This window comes from Stegodyphus dumicola, chromosome 12 (assembly GCF_044657685.1).
Source record: "Stegodyphus dumicola isolate Sdum_Otavi_A_Nest chromosome 12, ASM4465768v1".
NCBI classification, from domain to species: Eukaryota; Metazoa; Arthropoda; class Arachnida; order Araneae; family Eresidae; genus Stegodyphus; species Stegodyphus dumicola.
The window spans coordinates 86,792,330-86,815,497 of record NC_140779.1 but is presented as its reverse complement, the minus strand read 5'-3'; the positions used below and the strand labels follow the sequence as shown (position 1 = coordinate 86,815,497).

At 27.6% G+C, this 23,168-nt stretch overlaps 1 protein-coding gene across 1 annotated transcript in view; it reads right to left on the bottom strand.

Annotated features, from left to right (window-relative positions):
- The window catches only part of LOC118203144 (voltage-dependent calcium channel type A subunit alpha-1-like), a 381,721-nt gene that overhangs the window by 189,355 nt on the left and 169,198 nt on the right, over positions 1–23,168 (bottom strand). The window contains exon 29 of the mRNA XM_035375404.2: positions 12,073–12,183. Within this exon, the coding sequence (XP_035231295.1) occupies positions 12,073–12,183 (111 nt within the window). The remainder of the gene's footprint in view (positions 1–12,072; positions 12,184–23,168) is intronic.

Here is a 23,168-nt window from a genome sequence, read left to right as displayed (position 1 = left end):
TTGTGCTTCAACGGACGCAGATCGTCAACCAAGGCTCTTCCCAACAGATTTCAGCTCGAACCATGAACAGAGAATTGCAGAGGATAGGAATGTATAGTCGGGTGACTGTGAGAAAATTATTTCTGCTTGACATGTAAGAATTCGTTTGCAATGGTGTCGGGAAAGAAGATACTGGACATCTGAGGATTGGAAACGAGTCATGTGGTCGGATAAATCACTTTACACCTTATTTTGCACTGATGGAAGACGCCGAATTTGGCGAGAACCCCATGAATGAAGCCATGAATCCATCTTGCCTTACTCGCACTGTGCAAGGGTCTGGTGGGAGTATCATGATATGGGGCATGTTCTGCTGGCATGGAAGTGGTGCCTGGTCTTCCTCGAGGGTAAACAAACAACCATAAGATACCTAGATATACTGGCAAATTAAGTGCACCCAGCAATGTTGCGTTTTTACCCTGAAGGCGACGGATACTTCATAGACGATAATGCAGCTACACATCGTGACAGAAGTGTTCATAATTGGTTCGGTGAACATTAATCTGACTTCCAACACCTTCCCTGGCCACCGCATAGCCCGGATCTTAACCCCATAGAAAATATATATGGTGGAAAGACGCATCCGATAGCACTCTCCTCTTCCATCTAATTTACAAGATCTAAAAAGCTGCAATGCCAATGTATGATATTCTCTGGACGTAAATGCATTCCAGAAGCATGTAGACTCGATGCCCAAACGAATCAGAGCAGTTATCCGTGCAAAAGGTGGTTCAATAAAATATTGATCTTCGGGTTCCTAATTCATTGGCCAGTGTATTTTTTATGCCAAATAATAATAATAATGTCACTAGATCACAGCCATAGTTCATGAAAAGAGCGGAGATTCCATAAACTAAACTGTCCAAGATCATCAATGAATCCATGAAAACTTAGACAGCTTATAAATGGTGTAATGTTCAGAATTTAATTTAACTTTTAAGACCTTTGAAAGTCTCATTCCGGTCCTGACTCGTATGTATCAATAAGCATATTGTTGAAGTGTGGGGGAAGGGAAATAAACAGAATCCTATGTTTTCTTAAATTGGTTCTAGAACTTCCTCTCCAATATCGATTCTTCTTTCCTGAAATAACTTTCTATACAACTTAACATATATAGGCTATTTAAATGATCATTTGTCAGCGTTCAGCGCGGTATATTTAGATTTCTTGATTATAAAGCATTAGCCATAGGTAATATAAACATGATACAGATAATATTCATATCGCACTCACAGTTGAAGAATTCGTAATACGAAAAGATACGTATATTAAAATTTTGTCAGCGGCTATTGAAATTCAAATGACTGGCGATGATCACAGCAATGTTTAGAGAATGTAATGAAGAAATAACGCATTTTTCTATTTTAAGGGAACTTGAGTTAATTTTAAACAGAGAAATAGGAACTTAATAAGATCTGATAATGTAATTTTTAATAATAAAGCAATGGAAGATTTGGTTCAACAAATAATACTCTCAAATAAAAGCGGAACGGTACTTTTCTTTACCACACAAACTTTGGTGCATTTTAGCATATTTCTTTTCCTACACCTTGGCTTGATTATACACGAAGCGAACCAACAAGGATAGATTCTCTAACTTCATAACGAAATCCTTCAGAATTCTGTTGAAATTAACACAACAAACGCGTCCCCCAAAAGAATGCCAAATTATGTTTATGCATTAATTTTTAATTGAAGTTAAATAGAGTTTGATACATGATAAAAATAACGCAACTTGGTGGCCAATTAAAGCGAAATCAGTCTTACTGCTTCAAAATGCGTTTCCTAATTTACATCTAAAATTTTATTTAGTGGAAACATTGAAGAAAAATTCTTCAAAACATTCATCTGTTCATGATGATAATAATAATAATATATTAAAAAAGAAAAAAAAATACTTTATTGTAATGCACTGGCGGAAGGAACTAATTTCTTGTTACATTTACAGAAAGGGCTAGTACCTTAAAGATAAATTTAATAAACATCCCTGCACCCCATTTCTCTCTCCCCTTGTGTATATTAACCTCGTTGGTATAATTTTTCATGTAGTGAACCGCCAAAATTACTAAGCTCTGGAATTAGTCTCTCACTTAAACTAATAACTAATTTCTTATAAATCATAACAGCCTACATGTTAATATAAACAGATTTTTAGTAACGTATCAAACAAGAAGATCTGATTATTGCTTAGGCCTACAAGGCCCAAATCCGAGGTCCATGTCCTTAGTGGACTCTAAACGGCTCATGACTGTACTTTTTCTTACACAAAAATCGAGAAAGCGAGCATTAGGTGCCCCTGAAAGAAGGCGGTACTTAAGGCGTCGGACTGTCTTAACTAGACTCTGTTGAAAAATAATTGATAGATGTTTTGGGTGATTCTAGGAAACATCTGAGTTTTCTTATACCTTAATTATAAATAGCAATTTGCAGTTACTATTTATCAAATAGCAATTATTTTATAATATTAATTTATTAAACAGTACTATTTATTAAATAGCAATTTCCAATAACTATGCAATTGGTTGCAAATTTAATTTGTAATTACTAGTTACAAATAGTAAGTTGCTTATGTTCAGCCATTTAGTAAAACAACAATAGCAAGAACAAAAAAAGCTACAAATAGTAGTAAGATATAAAAAAAACTTACCTTCAATGATTTTCCTTATATCCATCATATTATTTACAAACGCTTAAAATCAGTATTTACTCTTAATTGTGAAATCTTATAAAATTGGCTTTAGATTGACTGACCTAAGACTGAAAAATAAAAATAAAGAGTACTAAATTTTGTATTAGTTTCTACAGTGTAGAAGGTGATCACAGTGTCAGGCTGAATTTCTCCTTCTACTTTTTTTTTGGGGGGGGGGCTGGAAAATGCCCTGTGTTAGAAAATACAAATGCAGAGTAGTGATTGAGAGAACGATCACTAACTTCCATGGAACATTTTTTTTTTTCTTCCCAAATACTAGTTCGTTGACAAAAATCTTTGAGCAAGTGTTCCATATGCAATGATACAAAAAATAATTCTATATAAAGTGTTTCTCGAAAAATTCAAAAAATTTTATTACACAACATTAGTTTCTTCAATTGGTTAATATAAATTATTTTACCAAACTTTACAGGTAACACAGTATAGCTGTTTAATACAAAGAAGCCTCTCTTGGACTCTCCAGGGTATCGAAGAAATGATGCAAAGTTGTCAACTGATACAATAAAGAGGCAATGTTGTCAACAAGTAACTCATAAAATTACAATCAATTACTCATTACTGATTTGTATCCTTTATGATGAGCATAGGCAAAAGACTATCATGGCTTTGAATGGATGGCGAGTTTCTAATTGCATGATAAGCTGCGAGATTTAGGAAAGATTACAATTGCCCATTCAAAAGGTTTCAAGTGTTCATATAAAAAATAGCTTAGCAGAGTAATAAGAAACAGAACAACATTCTTGCCAGACTTTACCTAAACTCTGCTAGCTATGCATATGGCAAAACCAAAAGATGCATTCACAAGAAAAGATGTTTATAGCGAGATCTTTTTCTACTTATTAATACCTCAGGATCACAAATAAGAGGAAGAAGAACTTGGATACTGAAAGTTTAATGCAAATAAGTGGATTTGTCGAAGTACATAGGATTTAGTGACTATTTAGCATATCATATGATGAATTTTCAAGAAGCATGCCTTCACATTGTTTTGATGGCATTTCATTAATAAACAAACATAAAAAATTAGATTTCAACATCATTTAAGTTTTCTAGAATATTTCAAGGGAATAAAAATTTATGTTTGCAAAGAAACAATAATGAACTAGCTTAAGTTATTTTTTCATTCTAATAAGAACAGACATTTTATGGTAATTACTTAAATACATTTATGTAAAACACAAATAATAAATATCTTAATATATACTGTATGCATGATAATTTGTCTACCATTTATTCATGCAAAGTGATGTAAGTATCAGAAATAAAATTAGAGTAATAATTAAATTAAAATGGAACATACAACCCCTTCGAGGTATTTTATTATTTTAGCTGCTTTTTTCAAACTAATGAAAAGCAAGGTAGATTAAAATAAAAGGTGATTAATTTATAATAATTTGAAATGAATTTTTTTTTATTAATTAGATTGACATTGGAATGAATACAGAATAGAGATATAGGGAATATATTAACTGAAATTTACTAAAATGATTCAACTATTCAACAACTGTATAGGAAACTATTTATAGTTAAAAAAATGACTCTAATTTAGCAAATAATAATAAAAACATTAATTATTTGATTTAAAAAAGTTAGAAGAAGAAAATAATTTTATACAAAGTGCAAATTTTCGTATTTATTAACATCATTCAAACGTGGAACAAATTATAAATATTAATTGAATACTAGAAAAAATAATATTAAATGACAAATAATCAAAATTCTTTGAATTATGCGAGCTAAATAAATAAATAAAATAAAATAAATTTTTAACTCTTGAATATGAGTAACTTTTTATTTCTTGAAAAGCATTTATATCTTCATCTAAATTCACACTTTAAAAATAATTTTCATATGTAAATAAAATGAGTATTCTAACAATATTACTACTTAATTATTTGCCAACAATCACTAAATTCATAACTTTAAATACATTCCAGGACTTAGTTACTAACAAGCACAGAATTCATTAATTGAATTCTAGGTATTTCTTTATTACTCTTCCATCTTTCATTGTCCAAATTTAAGTTATACTGTACATATTTACAACAGAAAAAATAACAAACAAAAATCAGAAATAATAATAATAAAAAAAAGCAAAATTTTAACTTTTTTTCTCTTTAGAGGAGGAACATTATACTTTTATTTTAGTTACATTTTAAAAATACATATTTCAAAATTAATAATAAATATTTATTTATGTGTGCATATATATATGCACACACACATAAATAATATATGTATGTATATATATATATACACACATTACAATGCTATGGTAAAAATACTAACTTAAATGTTAACTGCTTAATTAACCGTGGCAAAACATTTGAAGGCAATACTAAGCAAAAAAGGAAAAATTAAAGTTATACTAATTGCTTATTAATGCAAATGAATGATTAATTATTTTTAAGAATAAATAAAATATGTAAAATAGTAGTACAGCAGCAATAAAATTTTTAGCAGATAAATTTTAAGTAAAGAGTTTATAAAAATATTTTTATAAGTATTTCTTTAACACAGAAAATAAGACTAGAATAACTGAATTTAGAAAAATAATTATAATAAATGACAATTTTTAAATCTACATTTTATAAGAAGTTTTCTATAGTATCACATCCTTAAAGTAATATCGGAACATGTAGGAACAACACCTCAATATTTAAATTCAAGGAAAACAGGAAAGTCAGAAGGCATCAGATTGAAAAATACTGGAAACTGAAACTTAAATTCCATACCCAGCGTAAAATTTTTTAATTGAGTTAAATGTATTTTTCTCTATTCAAAAAGTTACTTCAACTTTGTTCTGTATTTGAGTTAATTTTGGATCAGAAGAATATTTTGAATGCATATTTATTTTCACCCTCCCATATGGGAAAGTGGTTAGTGGCTCTGACTGCCTTACCAAAGGACCCGGGTTCGAATCCTGGAGAAGGTATGGATGTAAATTATCTGTGCCTTCATGGCAGGTAATGATGGCTACCAATTAGGTGCTTCCATAATAAAATGATCACCACTTCTGGCCTTAGTAGTGGCCAAAACCTAAAAAGGCTATTACCTGCCATTAAATAAAAGTAGTCATTTTCAAATCAAGTTTAACTCAGATTATGCTATATTCGGATGACACTTTAATGCATGTCTTCAGTAACTTAACTATTCAAAAAGATTAAAGTAATTTTGCTTTGAATACAAATAATCAACTTACATTTAAAGATGATTCATGAATCTTAAATTAAACACTTTTGTAAATGATTGTTTAATTTTCCTAACCATTAATGAAATGAAGAAATTTTAGTTATTATAAATTAAAAGGCATGAAAGCTGCTATTAAATGAATTAATTAATTAACTAAATAACTAGTTAGCTCCTACCAAATAAATTTAACAAGAAAACATTCTTTGATGTAAAAAATAAGAAAATTGTCACAAAAACTCATTAAATTCCTTTTTAATTAATCATTAAGTCATATAAAATGTTCAAAAAAGGTCCAAGCTTAAAATTCCTAAGCATTAAAATTACGTTCTTAATATTTCATCAAATTACATTAATATTAAGTTTTTCTTAATCTGGATATGCAGCAACCCCCAAGTAGCAATATTAAATGCTTTTAATTTGATATGCTCAACTTCAGCATTTTGTGCAAAAATAGTAAACTAATAAATAAAAGGAAATAACACCAATTTTGATAAATAGAGAACATTGATGTGTTTAATACAATATTAACAATTGATTTAAACATATAATAGGGCTGAATAATAATAATAATAATTAGCAAAACCCAACTTTATATTTAATGCAAATAAAATGATCCAAATGCATGCTAGTTACCAAGCAACACAACCTCCTTAGAAATAAATTATTCTTAGTTAAGTAATTTGCTTTTAAAGAAAAACCATTTGTTTCTTGAAATGCATTCACCCTCCCCATTTGGAATACACATCAAGTAAAGATGAATTTTTCTAATTATAAAAATTCAAATTACATGCATTTTTAAGTGAACATTGCCCAGTTCATTACTGCTACTGAAGCAGATTAAGAATCTAAATGATTGAATGTGCAAATTTTTAAATTCAGTAAATAACATGGAATAAAATAATTAGAGAAGAGGTATGATAGAAAATGTCAGCTAAATTTCATTTACAGTTCAAATTATCAGAAGAAACCTTGATTTTGCTTGAAGTATTATAGTTAGTTAAGTTGCAGAATAATTTATAAAAGAAGATATATTTCTAATTTAAAGCAGAGTTGTCACTTTAACTAAACTGTATTTTGACATGATTATTAACCATATTAAAAGAAATCATAGAGAGAAAAAGACATTTCTGCAATTAATTTTCACATATATTAAAAGAAAATTAAAAAGTTCTACAGTTTGAAGAAAATGACAACTCATTCATTTTTTTGAAAAATATTTTTAAGTCTGCTATTATATATAGTTACAGGAAATCTTCAAACCTTGCATCCGTAAGCAGCTAGCTTCAAAATACATTCTAGCAGGAACACTGATGTGAATATCACGTTCAAGTAGCCTAAACAGTCTAAGTACAAATTGCTTGCTGTGTGGTACTACAGGCGCAGGAAGGGTGTGGGAAGAAAAGAGAAAAAAAAATAATAGAATAGGATAGCAGGAGGAACAGAAATTGACAAAATATTGATATCAGATGGGATAAGGTCAAAACTGCAGACACATAAAACCAAGCAACTATATTTTTGCAACCTAATCACCAACTGGAATACAGTTCATAAAGTAGTTAAGTAACTTATTTAAAAACAAAAAGGGATTGTGATTACCAACAGACCAGTTGGATAAAGAACTTATATTACTTTCCATACATTAAAAATACAACTTACTAATTTCAAACACTTCTTTTACTATTTACCAAAATATTTGAAAAGTGCATTCATGTTAAAGTAATAAATTCATGCTTTTCATTTCCACAAACTGAGATGACAACTAATTTAAATCATGCGTTATTTTTTATATTTATATGTGGAAAGTGCCCCAGATCGCAAGTGCTTGCTCGGCTTTAGTGTGGGCAGAGATGCATGACATGCATATGAATGACAGCAGGCAAGGGGCCAAATATAATATTAAACAGGAGGTAGGTAAGCAAGATCTAATGCAACTTGAAACTTAGTTACCTATATTTTTTCACACAGCAACAAGATATATGCAGACTTTCTTAACAGATTTATTCTAAAATTTTCATAAAAATTGCCCTTTCCAGCATTTCATATTTTTAAAAATTGTCAAGAAACATAATTATAAAAATTTTCCAATTTGAATAATGTTATCACCTCAAAATTTATGTGTATATTCATTACATATATTTGTTTTGTTTATTTACAGAAATATGAATTTAAAATTGCAATATGCAAGGAAAATTGGTAAAAAACATATTATTTTGTAAAAGTTCTTGCTATACAAATTATATAAGAAATATATAAAAAAATTTACACAAGAAATATCTTGCCAAAAATCTCTGTAAATTCAGAATATCAAAATGTGATTTTTTGGGGGGGGGAGCAGAAAATTTTGCTGATGTGAGATTTTTACACAAAATATCTTTTAGACGAATCTTTATCATATCGAGAAATTGATATATAGTGAATTTTAAATCCAGTTTTAAAAATTGAAAAGTCTAACAAAATGTTTTTAAAATGAGTTGTTATGAATTTTAGAAGCTGGAAAGGGCTGAATTAAAATCACAGTGCATTTAAAGCTGGTGTGTCATGGCACAAGATAGAGCGATCACTGAAACAATGATGCAGAAAAAGGAATCAACACAATTCTATATGCTTTTAAAATGCTGCTAAACAAGATGCTAGCAGCACAGAGAATTGACTTCCATCATTCAATTTTCAATATGCATAACACATGCAGCAAAATTGCTCTCTGATTATTCAAGGTGGAAGAGGGGCTGGACTGGAGGTGTAGAGAACATTATGAATTTTACCCTGTTATGGTTATTATTTTACAAAAATATTAATTAATAACATAATATTTTAAACTACCTCCAATCAAACCGATACACTGCCCAAGTTTAAAGAGATTTTATTATAAAAAAGAGATTTAACATGAAAAAAATATACTTTATCCCTTTGAAGAAAGAGCTAGAAAAAATTTAATGAAAAAAATTAAATTAAAATCTTAAAAAAGGCAATACATTAGTGTAATGAGTTTAGAGGACCTATCAACTTGTTTTATCCATACATTTTTAATAAACAAATGTGACAAACATAATTTTTCCTTTGAAAACACTTAGTTGCCCAAAACTATGATACTATAAATATATAGAAATTGCTCTCTGATTATTCAAGGTGGAAGAGGGGCTGGACTGGAGGTGTAGAGAACATTATGAATTTTACCCTGTTATGGTTATTATTTTACAAAAATATTAATTAATAACATAATATTTTAAACTACCTCCAATCAAACCGATACACTGCCCAAGTTTAAAGAGATTTTATTATAAAAAAGAGATTTAACATGAAAAAAATATACTTTATCCCTTTGAAGAAAGAGCTAGAAAAAATTTAATGAAAAAAATTAAATTAAAATCTTAAAAAAGGCAATACATTAGTGTAATGAGTTTAGAGGACCTATCAACTTGTTTTATCCATACATTTTTAATAAACAAATGTGACAAACATAATTTTTCCTTTGAAAACACTTAGTTGCCCAAAACTATGATACTATAAATATATAGAAATTTAACTTTGAATAATATATGCTTTTGCTAAAAATTCAAGTTCTTTAAGTAAATTAAAAATAAAAAGAAGATGATAAAAAAGTTGTAAAGAGAAAAGAACAGCTTAAGAATTATTAAAAAAAAAGAATAAATTTTTTACATACAAGAAACTTAAAATTAAAAAACATAATTTAAATTTTCAAAATTTAAAAATTACATCAAGTTATTATGGGCTCATTCTAAGCAAAATCTGAACTAGGTGAATCTGAATAGCTTAATTTTATGAATAATGTTTAAAATTCCATATGAGTTGCATAAAGAAATGCAACAAAAAACATCAGACAGATCTCAGGAGTCCACTAGTATTTTTCATTTAATAATTTGATGGGCGTAAAAACTGTAGGGATAATGAATCTTCTTTAAAGAAATACTTTGAAATAAGGTTGCCAACTAATTTAAATTAAATTTACATCTCATAGTTAATGGCATTACTTTTAAACAACTATTAAGTCAATATACTGTAAATAACACAGTGAAGTATATTGTAAATATTAAGCACAGGGTTGCTTCAGAATTCATATATAAATTGATTCCAAACTTAATTTCGATATAAGCTTTAAAAAACATTAATCCTTTTTCTACTTGTCATGCCTGCATGAGATAAATGTTTGAAGGAATAGTTGAAGAACAGGCAATTAATGTTTAGGAAATGAATACCTAAACATGAAACTTTGTTTTATTTCGTATTTATTGATGAATATTTATTCAATATAATATGTATACAAACAATTAAATAAACAGGATGTACTATTAATAATTTCGTAAAAACCACTCATTACTGTACAGCGTTGATATGGCGGAGATTTAGATCACGAATGCCTCAGATCGCGAATAAATTGGGTGATGAACATTTCGGATTACGAACGGTATCTCAAGTTATATAAGCACTCAAGTCAGCAGTAAACGATTTTCAAAGGTACTAGGTGCACTCTTGACATTATACTCAGGGACTTCCAGAAACATTACTTTAATATTTTTCATTTCTTAACTCTCATTAACAAAGCCTGACAGCAAGTGACTTCCAGAATTATGATTTAGGCCTAGAAAAATCATGGTCAGAGTGGATCACAGGCAGATAATACATAACTGGCAGATAATTTGACAATTTTTTTTTGGTTATCTGTGATATTGTGTCTCTAGATAAAACCATGCATTTGGAATTTAATAAATCAGACATGCAGGAGTTGCTAAAGGATCATGTATGAATTCAGCAAGAATGAATTGAAACAACTTCAGAAGCAAACCACAAAAGGCAACTGTGGTAGAATGTTTTCAAAGGAAGAGGAAAGAAGAGAAGACAAACTTAAGTTCTACAGCCACTCAAATTTCTGCAAAATAGAGTAAATTTTCATGAAATTGTGTCACTTGATGAAGCAGTAAGAAGCATTTTCAATGACAATACCATGTTCTTATTTTAGAAGCATTTTAACCCATAGATAAAAGCAAAACTCATTAGATAAATTATGAATGAAATGGAAGCTCAGTGAGTTTTAAGCAAAGTCGAAGGGTGCCAAGAGATAAAGAAAACATATAAGAAGATGCCTCAGAAATACAATTACCTTACATTTTTAAGAAAAGAGACACTTTTCACCCAAAAAATAACATCTCTTTATTTATTTCTTAGATTTAATGATTTTTATTATTTTTGTGTTATAAACTTAAATGCAATGTACTGCTGTAAGTTTTAAATAATTGATCATCTGCGGTCCACTAATGGATTACTTCCTTTTACATTAATTAGTTCCAAAAAATAATTTTGCTTTACGAATATTTGAAATGATGAATGGTCTTCAGGATGAATTAAATTTGTAAACCAAAGTTTCACTGTAGTTTAAAATCAAAGTCTCATATGTCCTGGAAAGGTGTAATCAATCTTAAATAAACATAACTAATAACCATAAAGTAATATCAGCTTTCTCTTTTTTTTTTCGATTCTAAGGAACAGCTATAAGTAAATGCATACCTCTGGCCTTAAACTTCTATGATTTTTGTAGTGAAATTTATATCTTGTTGAATTTGTATCTTGTATTTATTATCATTATAAACTGAAACAGGATTTTAACAGAAGCAACTCATTAAGTTAAGACTAAAAGTCTAGAATGGCACCATAGTTGGAAGCAATTACCCCTAGCTATCATTTGAGTGATAAATATTGGCTAGGCTGAACATATAACAACATTCGTCTTTGAATTAAAAAAATGTTGTGTATTTTTTATTGTTTTATTAGATTCTATTATTAATTACAATTTTGCTACCTCCTTTTAGAAAAATGACCTTCTGCTTGTCTCCTGCAATATGTGCAAAATTTTTTACGTAATCAGCATCAATTCAAGACAGACTTTAAATTTGATATTAGTGTGCAAGCAAACTTTTTTCCTTCCATAGGCATTAAAAACTGATTTTCCATGTTTATTAATAAAAGATGGCAACCTTATATTTGAAAATATTTGAAATATATATAAGAAAAAAGAAAACTATCGGCTGTGTAAGTGCTCTACTTAATTTTCAGTGTAGAAAGAAAATCCAGCAGTTAATTCAAAGGGCTAAAGAATAACTTAAGTGTCCCCTCCTTACCCGGGCTCCATATGCCACGATCTTGAGCAAACATTCAAGTGAGAATAGTGAAGTGAAGGTCATATTCATATACTTCAAGGTATTCTTAAAGGCATCACTTTGACCATCATGCTACAGTGAGTCACAAACAAAGATAAGAACATTTAAAGGGAAGAGAACTGTTATTTTTACAAATACCATTAAATCCACTAAGGGCTGCTTTTTCATTTTGGATTGGAAAAAAAAGAAAATAAATAAAACTAATCAAAGCCACGAGATTGCAAAAGGAAAAAAATATATTCCTTTTATAAATATACAAAAATTGAAATCAAGATTACATTTACAAGTTTTAAATGAAACATTAAGTAATTATAGAAGCATACTTTTATAAATTTGTAAGCACTGCTAAAATTTAAAAATAAATTCAATAATTAATAAATGACTTATGAGATTTACAAACAAAAAAAAAAAGCATATGTTTGTATATTATGGAATCCATTCCCATTTTTAGTTAAAAAAGAAATAGGAAAATACAAAATAGATATTTTCAATTATTTTTAAACGTTTATTTACTAGAATAAATTTATATTTTACTTTTTCCTCCCCCCTATAAACAGGCTACTTTTTTAAGTCTTTTTCATTAAAACTTGTAAATAACAGACAGAATTTCAATCCTTATGTAACAGAAAACAGCTCTTCTAAATTATTTGATACATAAAATAATTTAAAATAAAAGTAATGATTATTATTATTAAGACTGACACACTAAGAGATTTTTCTGTAAAACATTTATATGTCGATAATGTTAAAGTAATTTAAGTGGATGAGATTAACTGGAACTTACACTTAATATTAAAAATATTAAATTTCCTTTTGTTTTTTAGAGAAAAACTGACTGCCCTATTCATATTTTTACAAACATAAAGGAATTAAAGTTACAGTTTTAATTATTAAAAAAAACATGAAAGCTGATAATATGTAATGCATATTCCTGAAATGGTGCAAATATGAACAATAAAATAATAAGTCGAGAAAAATAACATAAAATTAATAAGAAAGGTAAAAGTTATGTATTATCATTGGCTGTATAAAGAAAGAAGTAGAAAAAAGTATTTTTTTTAATTTAAAAAGAGGAAAGTTTATTTTAGCTAATATCAGTGCAGCACAACTGCCAATTTGGAAAAAATGGAATTAGTCAAAAGTTGCATATACAAAAAATAAAAAGAATTTTTTAAATAGATAAAAAAATTTAATGTAAATAAAAAAGTCTTTTCTATTTTAAATTTATTACAGTTACATAGATAAACATCATTATTTAGCAAATGATTTTATATTTATGCAATAAGTTTAACAATTCACTATTTTTATTGTCTATGGTTACAAACATGCTAAAAAATTTCTATTGTAATTTAATTTCAGGATTTGAAATAATTGAAAACTTAAGAAAAGTTTAAGAAAATTTGATTAAGAAAAGTTTTTAACACAAAATGAAAATGTTCAGTAAAAGTTTTATGACCAATAGTGGAATTCTAGAGTCCTGCCTAGCTGTATATACTTGTAGACACATTAAAACATTTTTTAATGAATACAGTATGTTTATTTGTATCATCATAAGAAAATGTATTTTTCTCCAAGTAATTGATTCAATGTATTGAACTACATAAGTTATAAATTTTTTAGATTATAATTTCCACAAACAAATTATTTTAGGTTAAAGGCTTTGAATATTACTTTTGTATAAATTAAAGTAGCCTCAAAACTGCAAGAAGCTATTATCCTTTAGAATTTTTAAATTAAGAAAACTTAATAAAAAATAACACAGTTGAAACAAAACTACCCAAAGCATATACTATTGTGAAGCATTTCTACTATATCAAGTAGTGCTTTCGTTAATTAAAAGCACTAATTGCAGTTTTCAAAATAACCTGAAATATATTTGCCAATAAATGTTTTCAATAACCATAGAATTATGTGTGAGTGTACATGTCTATGTATTTAAATTAATATACAGAGTCACTGTGGTGAAGAATTCAATGCATAAGGGTAAAAAAGTCATGGGAAATTTTCTAATGAGGACTAAAATATGAAATCTAGCGATGCTTCAAAATGCATTATTAAATTATTAAATGATAGATATTATTTTCAAGCTTGTTTAACTTAGATTTTAAACAGTTAAAATGATTATTCATTAATCTTAAATGAAAGAGTTGATTCCTGTTAAAACTAAAATGACTGAATTTATGTTAATAAAGAAATGAAGTATATATCAACGATTCTGTGAGTGATTCACTTGTATTTTTCATATGTCATAAAAAAATATGCTGACATCATTTAGTAGCATTTAAATCTATTTCTAAGAGCCATTCATTAATTTAACATAGAGAGTGAGGAGCAGAATTATTTTTAGATAATTTGTAATTTATGATAGAGTGAAATAATCTAAACATGAACTGCACTGGCAGAGACTGACTGATCAGAGAAATAATGTGAAAATGTTTAACTTTAAATTTTAATAACAAACGTTTTAAAGCTATTAAGAGAAGAAAAGAAAAATGTAAGTTTTTCCTTATATGTTAAAACTGAATACTTAATTACATAAAGATTGATGCAGGGTTAATAACAGATGCAATTACTGCAACAGAGGGGAAAGAAAGAAAGCAGCAGTCAAGTTGCAGAAAAATTACTATTTAAACTAAAATCGAAATCAGTAAATTCTTATATTAATAATAAATTTGAAGGAAATTTATCTTTATAAATACATACCCAAAATACATTATTAAAAATTAATGTTTATGTAATATTTCACCATTCTGAAATTTAGTTTTATATACTAAAAAATAATTTGTTTGATGGCAGGATAATAATTTACAGCAATGAAAATCTTTCAAAAACTATAATCAGAATTATATTAACAATAATAAGGGTATAGAAATAACTGTAATAAAATGCAATGCAAAATTAATGGTGAAAATATTATTTTGCTTTTAATTCTGAATAAGATTTTAATAATAAGTAGCTATTTTACAAGTTTTTGTGTTCTACATAAAGAATCCCTAACACTTTTAAAATTTGCATAATAAACACAAAAATTATATAAGTACCAGTAAATCTCATCACAAAGCACAGTTTTGAGCAGTGCATTTTTTTCCCTTATTTCTTTCAAAAATGAATAAAAATTGTTTTTAAGATATAGCAAGCAAGTCTTTTTTTAAAATCTCATTGGGAAAAAGAGCGAATTGAGACAGGTGAGCATAACATTGATTCAGACACTACAGCCATGCTTCATTTGATGTTGTAAACCATGCTTTTGATGCATAAAACTACTAATTTCATTGCAATAATGATTAAACACTAAATCACAGTCATTTCTTAAGAAATATAGAATAATACTTGTTGATATATATATACATACAATACATCAACAAGTGCTTGATTTTTTGCAAGAGATGCAACCTGTAATTAACAATAAGGAAATATATGACTAATGAATTAGTAAGAATGAAATTCTTAAGATTCCATTACTTAACTTTTGGGATGGGGGGAAGACTCTTTTCCAAACTATTAAGTAAATAAAATTAATGTAAGTACAATTTTATTCTCAGACAATGGTTTTGAAATTTTATATTTACATTTTCTTTACATATTAAAGAAATTTTAAATAAAATAAATATAATTTACTTTCATAAAATCTTTGTTCTTCATTCCTGGAGAGAAATGACTGTGAGAAATATGTGTCTTATTAATTGCATCAAGATTCAAGCATGCACTTTCAAGAAAGTTTTTTTTATAGAGAGCTATCAGTGTTGGATACTCTATTCATAAAAATCTAATGCATTGCATGGTATTCATTTGAAATGGACAATCACATTTTCTATGAGCATGCTATAATGAAAGTTGCAACATACATAAACATTTTCAAAAAAAGTAAAACTTTTAATACATCCCAAAATCTGATTATTACATAGCTAAAATAATTTATAAAATTTGATACTGTAATTATTTATTTTATTCATATAATATAAATGATTAATAAATAAATAAATATCATAATAAAATAAAGATAAAATAAAAAATTAAATTCCACATAATAAATAATTATAAAATGTGAATAAAGATAAAATTAATATAATAAATAAAATAAAGAATTAAAAACCATTTAATAAAATAAAGAAGCAAAAACCCATAATCAGATTACTACTAGTTATCGTTCTAAATTCTAAGTACAGTAAAATGTCAGTTTAACAAATAATCTATAGTTTAGAAAATTTTGTTCAACTTGTTAAACAAATTCTCTACATGCAATTTAATTACAAAAAAAAACTTTAAAAATAATTTTTACAGAAAAATGTTTAAAAATTTATCTATCAAAATAATTTTTTAGGCAAGTTTTTCCTGTTTTATTGCAATAAAAGAAAGTATGGTTCAGTGAACCACATTTCAGCAATTTTTATCGCAATAAAAGAAAGTATGTTTCAGCAAACTACATTTCAGTAATTTTATTGTAATGTAGCAGCAATAAGATTCTATAATTTATTTCTCACATATAGGAATATACAGAGAAAAACCTACCTATGAAATCTATGAAATATAGTAAATTTTCATTTTGCTCTACTTTTAAAACTTAATAATACAATAATTTAGTTGATGGGAACCTCTTTCATTTGTCTGTTTTACGACCGAGAAAGAAGAGAAGGAAGACAGAAGCTAATTTATTAGAAAAGATATACAATTCTACTTTTTCATATTTTGCTTCTTTTTCTAAAATTTTATTTAAAAATTTTGAAAGGTAATTAAGTAAGTAGCTAATAAACAAAAAGAAACATCTCATTACAAACTTGCTGCAGTGCAAGATAGTCATAATTATTGCATCTTGAAATCAGTAAATAATTGTATGATTTTAAGTTTATATTACTAAAATAATATCATTAACAGAATAAAGATAGGCCAATTATGATAAACAGGCTACTAAAAGGTTGCACAAAAAATTATACAATAGAAAGGACATTTGTTATGATGGATTTTATAGAAAATGATAGCATGTACTTTGTAGAATTAACTACGTCTTTTTCCCAAGAAAGCTGAATAGTGCTGTAATAAGGATTAGGATAATTGCTATTCTGAGAAGTGTGATCCACCTTCAAAGCAATGCAGGGGATATATATCAAATGAAACACATAGAAGAGTAATGATGCAATTATTTTTACTAATGATCACAATAATAATTATTATTTGTGGTATGAATTAATTTTCATGGAACGTCAAAATAATTTATGGCCAAATAATCAGAGTTTGACTGTATCTGGATTTTGCAGATAGATTAGTAACAATGTAATATATTTATATAGAAATTATTAATTCATTTAAAATCTCTTTCAGATCTTATAGTTAAGGACAACATATATTATTTTCAAGGTCAGGAATAAACACTGATCACCATACCTTTAACATGCAAACATGCATTCAATGTTGAGCTAGTTTTTAGAGTTGATTTCAAAACTAAATTAAAATTTTTAATTTTATTTGACAAATTGAACTGAATTAAAAAATCTAGTTTACATCAAGCTGTTCATAAAGTTCGGTTTCATTAAAATGAGTTTACTTTAACTTAAATTGTCTTAAAAAATTTAAAAAAAAACATTTTACTCAGCACATATATTTCTGTTGTAATCCGAAATCTCATGTGATTGTTTTGGCAGCATAAAGACAGAATGGTAATAAAATATTATAATTTTAGTGATGAAGAAAGATCTTTCTACTTGGCTCCAAAAGCTTTGTAATTAATTATATATACACATTTATCTAATGAAGGAAGCATGTAGTAATTTGTTAGTCCATAAAAGTATGATGGATGAAACAAAGCTTCTCGTCGCAAAAAAAATAAATTTATCTTTCTTTCAATTTTTAAAATTGCATTTAAATAGTTTTACATAGTAGCTTTTGATCAGATGCAACTCTTTTTCATTAATTAATATTGGTTATTTTAAATGTGGTGGTAATTTATTGAAAACTGTACAAAATTTATTTATTCAAGACTTTTTATTTTCCTCATTGCATGGAAATGGTTATATACAATTATGTCTGTCACTAAGAATGGTTTTCCCAAATACTGGCAATTTGTCCTGAATCTATTCCCATCCCAAGATAACCTAGCTGCAAGAGACTTCCATAGTTTTTTGCATGTGTAATGAAAATCCAGGCTAGTTTTCTTCAGAAAGTCCTCCATGATGACTTCCTTTTACACAGATAGATAGTTTTAATGTTCATCACCCTAACAAAATAATTCAATCCAATCTGGCACAAATAGACGAATGGCTAATTTTTTACAAGTTAGATAAAGATTAGTCTTAATTATCCCTATCAAAATGACATCACTATCCCCAGTTATTTTCAATAATTTGATTGATCTGCAGGCTTCCTTGATAACCTGATGCTTGTCAAAGCAGTTGCTATGGAAGTGTATTACCTAATTATAATTTGTTACACATTACATTTTTGCATGCAAGGTACTGGTAAAATATGATTTGCATCATAGATTTAAGAAGTATTCTTTTCAATGATAATTATTTTATTTAGGATTGCACTATTTGCAGTTTATATACATTCTTTCCTCCTCATGAAACAAGATATGTTTATTTCTTTCTAATTCACAGTTTTACACAATTTTTTTTTTGTTTGTTAATTCATTAAGGGGGGGGGATATTCTATTTTATGACATTTTTAAAATAGAATCCTGGAAATGTAAGAAAAGTTTGTGATATTCTTGTAAGTTCAAGTATATGAAATCTCATAACTAATTGCACAAAGAATGGTTCCAGGCTTCCAGTCTAAAATCAAGAAAATACAGATTCAGAATTTTTTGGTTTGCTACAATCAACTAGAATTTCGAGAGTAGAAGAAAATTATTTCCACTTACAATAATGCTCACAAAGCATGCAAATTTTATTGAAGAGAGATGGAAATAGGCATCCGGAAGCAGAAGCCAAAGAACTTCGAAGATATGAATACACATACACATACGGTTTTTCTCAAAAGTTATGTAAGGAAAACTGCAGGGAAATGTTACTGCTTCACTAAGAATAATATATTAGTTGGAAAGACTTATTTTATTCAAAAAATGACAAGATAGTTAGACAAATGTTATTCTTATACACCACCTCAAAAAAAAAAAAAAAAAAAAAAAAAAAAAATGTTATACTGACAATTCACTGTACTAAGGCACAGCAGCTTCAATGTTTATTTGTCAAAGTAAACACAGAATTAAAATTCATTTTTAAAATTTAAGTAACTATTTCTTACAAACTAAAGGAAAAAATTAATATTATCTGCAATATTTTCTATAAATAAATTTTTGGCCATTTTAATTTAAAAACAGTTAACTATTATCTGAATTTATGACTTAAAATCAAAAAGGCCAAATATTTCTTTTCATAAAGAATTGATATTTTTACTTTAAGATTATGTATTATCTATTAAATATATATTCATATTATACAAATTCTATTAATTCTTTTTTGCAGTATTAGTTAAAACATTCATTGCTGTTAACAAGAAAAATTCTTTTAAATAAAATGAAGACTTTCTTTGCCAAAAATCAATATATATACAGGTGGTAAGCTGACAAAAGTAAAATCACGGATTTTTCAAAAAGTATAGAACTATATCTAAATATTTTCGGAATGCAAGAAAACGTCGGAAGTGAATTAGGAGTGCAAAATTCAAAACTGGAAGTGGATTAGAGGTAAAGAGAAAAAGGTAAATTAAAAGCCATTAAAATAATAACAAATTTAATCACTGATCTAATAATACACTAAAGGTGTGTGTATTAAATCGATTAAAACAAATTAGAATTTATCCTCTTAATCTATTACAAAAACTTTTCTGTTTTGAATGATAGCAGAAAATGAAATTGACAGTACAGTAAAAAGTACACAGACTCAATAATTCACACAAAGAGCACAATAAAAGATATCATGACAAAACCTGAAGATGTATGTGATTATAGATATGGCATTTTTTTCTAAGCATTTCCATCTTACGATGAATGCAGTGAATGCATATCTTGCAATCAAATTGACAAAATAGTTACATAAGGGGAAAATGTTTTAAATTGGCAAATCAATTATTCTTGCATTTTGAAGTCAGGTGGTTGTCTACTCATGAACTTGTATTGTTCAATCCAATGGTACAGTTTTGTACAAATGTGAATTTGTTTCTGAGTGATGAACCTGATGACAAATAAGAATCATGTTTTTCATTTGGAAGACGCAAATGTAAAATTCAATTAAAACTCTGACTTAATTATACGGTAAGAATTTATGATTATTCAAGCTCAGACAATTCTTTCAGGCTTCCAATTTCACAAGCTATTGAAATCTTCATTGTTATGAAGATATTTTCTGTACTTTTTAATTTAAAGCTATTAAAAATAAAATATAAAGGATTGGGAATATATCCAAAGCATCTTAAGCAATGATTTTAAATTTCCCTTTGAGGATTTAGAAGACATGCTCATTCCAGATTAGTTTATGGTGCCATTTTTAAGAAAAATGAAAAATTTAACTCTTTGAAGTTAAATTTTAATTTAAGAATTTATTGAATTTTCAGTTGATTTTTAATGCTATGGTTTTTTTTAATGTGACTGACCTTAAGTTACTTTTGGAATTTTGTAGTTTAAAGTGATACTTCATTTTTCTGCTTGCATTTTCTAGTTAGTTCATTTTTTAAGTTGATTTTAGCAATACTAATCCCATCTTAATAAAATGGAGAAATAAGTCAGATGTAGAATTCCACGCAGATTTAAGAATGAAACTCACCATTTTTGAAGCAAGCATTGTTAATCTTGCCAACAGTCACCAAGCAGACCTGTCACATTAATAGTGCCAATCAATTCTAACTCTCAGTAATAGTTTTATTATAATGTATCTCATTAGATACAAATACATTAGATGAATACAATCGAAAAAACAATAAATATTGTAATATAAACAATTTAAAAAGCACACGAGTATTTTTCCATCCTAACAACAATTGCATAATAGTAAATTAATGGGGTGGATAAAAAGTTGTGAAATTCTTGAAGGGTTCGGCTGTCAAAAAGTTAGTGGAACCCTGTGTTAGATCAAGATATTTTACCAAAACCAAACTCAATAACAGTTTGAAGATAATTTGTTTTTTAATTTGAACCCATACGAACATCCTCCACACCCTTTTATTATAAAAGTTTCTTATAATAAAAGGGCTTCAGTACCACTTATTAAGGAATACTAATACCGATAGTGATGGGTAAATTTGAAGCATTAGCCAAAAAATCTTCAATTTCCATAAATTCCATGTGCATAAGTAAAATTAATATCATTTTCTCTATTTCTAAGTGAACTAACAGCTAAGAGAGTTTCGATTACTAGTTTGTTGCTGATGCAAATATTGTTCAATAGGTGGAAGGAAAAAAAGGCATCAGAACAAATAAGATACCTTAAGGATATGGACCCATTTTCTTTGATTCCCTTGATGACATGATATATTTTCTTTGATTCCCTTGATGACATGATAGAAGTTCTGCTTGAAAAACTGTGCATGCATTTTGAGCACAATGATTCAAATAATAAACCTCAGATTGGTCTTCAAAAAGAACAAATGCCAGACCAACCTTATTGTTAAATTTACTGACATCTCTAAAATAAACCATATAAAAACACTTTTCAGTGGCTCCTTCAAAATCACAGAAACTTATGGGCTAAAGCCTATAAAGCATGTAGTTGAGGAATATCGGAAAAGGGTACATTTTCATTTATGCAATCATCCAAAGTATCAGTTGACATTACCATTGCTACACTTATTTCAAAATCAATAGGTAGATCAAAAGTAGCCTCGTAAGTTAGTATCCTATAATACATTGCTTGCAGTTTAATTCATTGACTTCTTAGCTTACTTCAATTTAACTTAGTAGAAATGAATTCAGTGCAATTTTTTCTATGCCAATTTTTGGTTGAGTATGACACCAAGGTAACCCAATAGGATATGTTTAAATATTTTACCAATCAGAATCTAATCTGTAAGCACAAACTCAGCTGTATGTTATGAAATCCGGGAGATATAATCAGTTACCTATAAGACTGAATACAGAATGTATATGTACATATTATTTGATTAATTATTGCATTACATTATTATTATATTTTTCATTAATTTTATTCAAATTACGTTAATTTATCACTTGTAGAAAATTATCTTATTTCTTATACACTGCTTTAAGTAAACATAAATTTTTATACAGGTTAACTTAATATATTACCATATTCTATATTGAGCAAATATTAGAGTTAAAAGTTTCTGTTTGCCACAGTTTTACATTAGGGAATTCATGTATCATTTATATCACACTGGAAAGATATTAACACATCATTCCAATATTTATGTCATTCATAGATTTCAATTAGTGTAAGACAGAATTTTCTGAATTAGCTTATTCAATGCTTAGTATTAGTACCAAACGAACTATCTGTATAGTGAAGATATGTCCAGTTTTACCTTATATCTATCCGGGAGCAATCATTTCTAAAATCGAAAGGAAAAATATTATTACATTTCAAAATAAACACCAAATCAACACTGACAAAATTTATAACTACATTCTCTCAGCAGGTGATAAATAAACAAATGTTAAAAATTTGAAATCGGTATTAATTTCAAGTATCATAGCTGTTCTTTTATGATTCAACTTAGGGATCAATAAATAATGGAATACTTCATTTTCCTCCTCAACTTATGTCCAATGGATAGCATTTATATCATTTATTTATATCCTCACTAAAAGTTCAAGGCACCAAGTTTCAGAGATACAGGCAAAATTAATATAGACCTAATAAAAACATATAGGAAAAAATTATGCATAATTATTCAATTCAATTTTTACTAAGTTGTCAAAAATGCGTCTTCCACATATTATGAGCTCTATACCTTGTACATAAAATGCATATTGTTATCATTTTGACTTCCTATTGTTAATAGTTTTTATCTACCTACTTTGTTTTTCTTCACATCGAGGAATTACCCTAACACCCAAAGATATATTTTAGTTGTTTCCATTATTGTATTACTCTTGTAATCCGATATGAGTT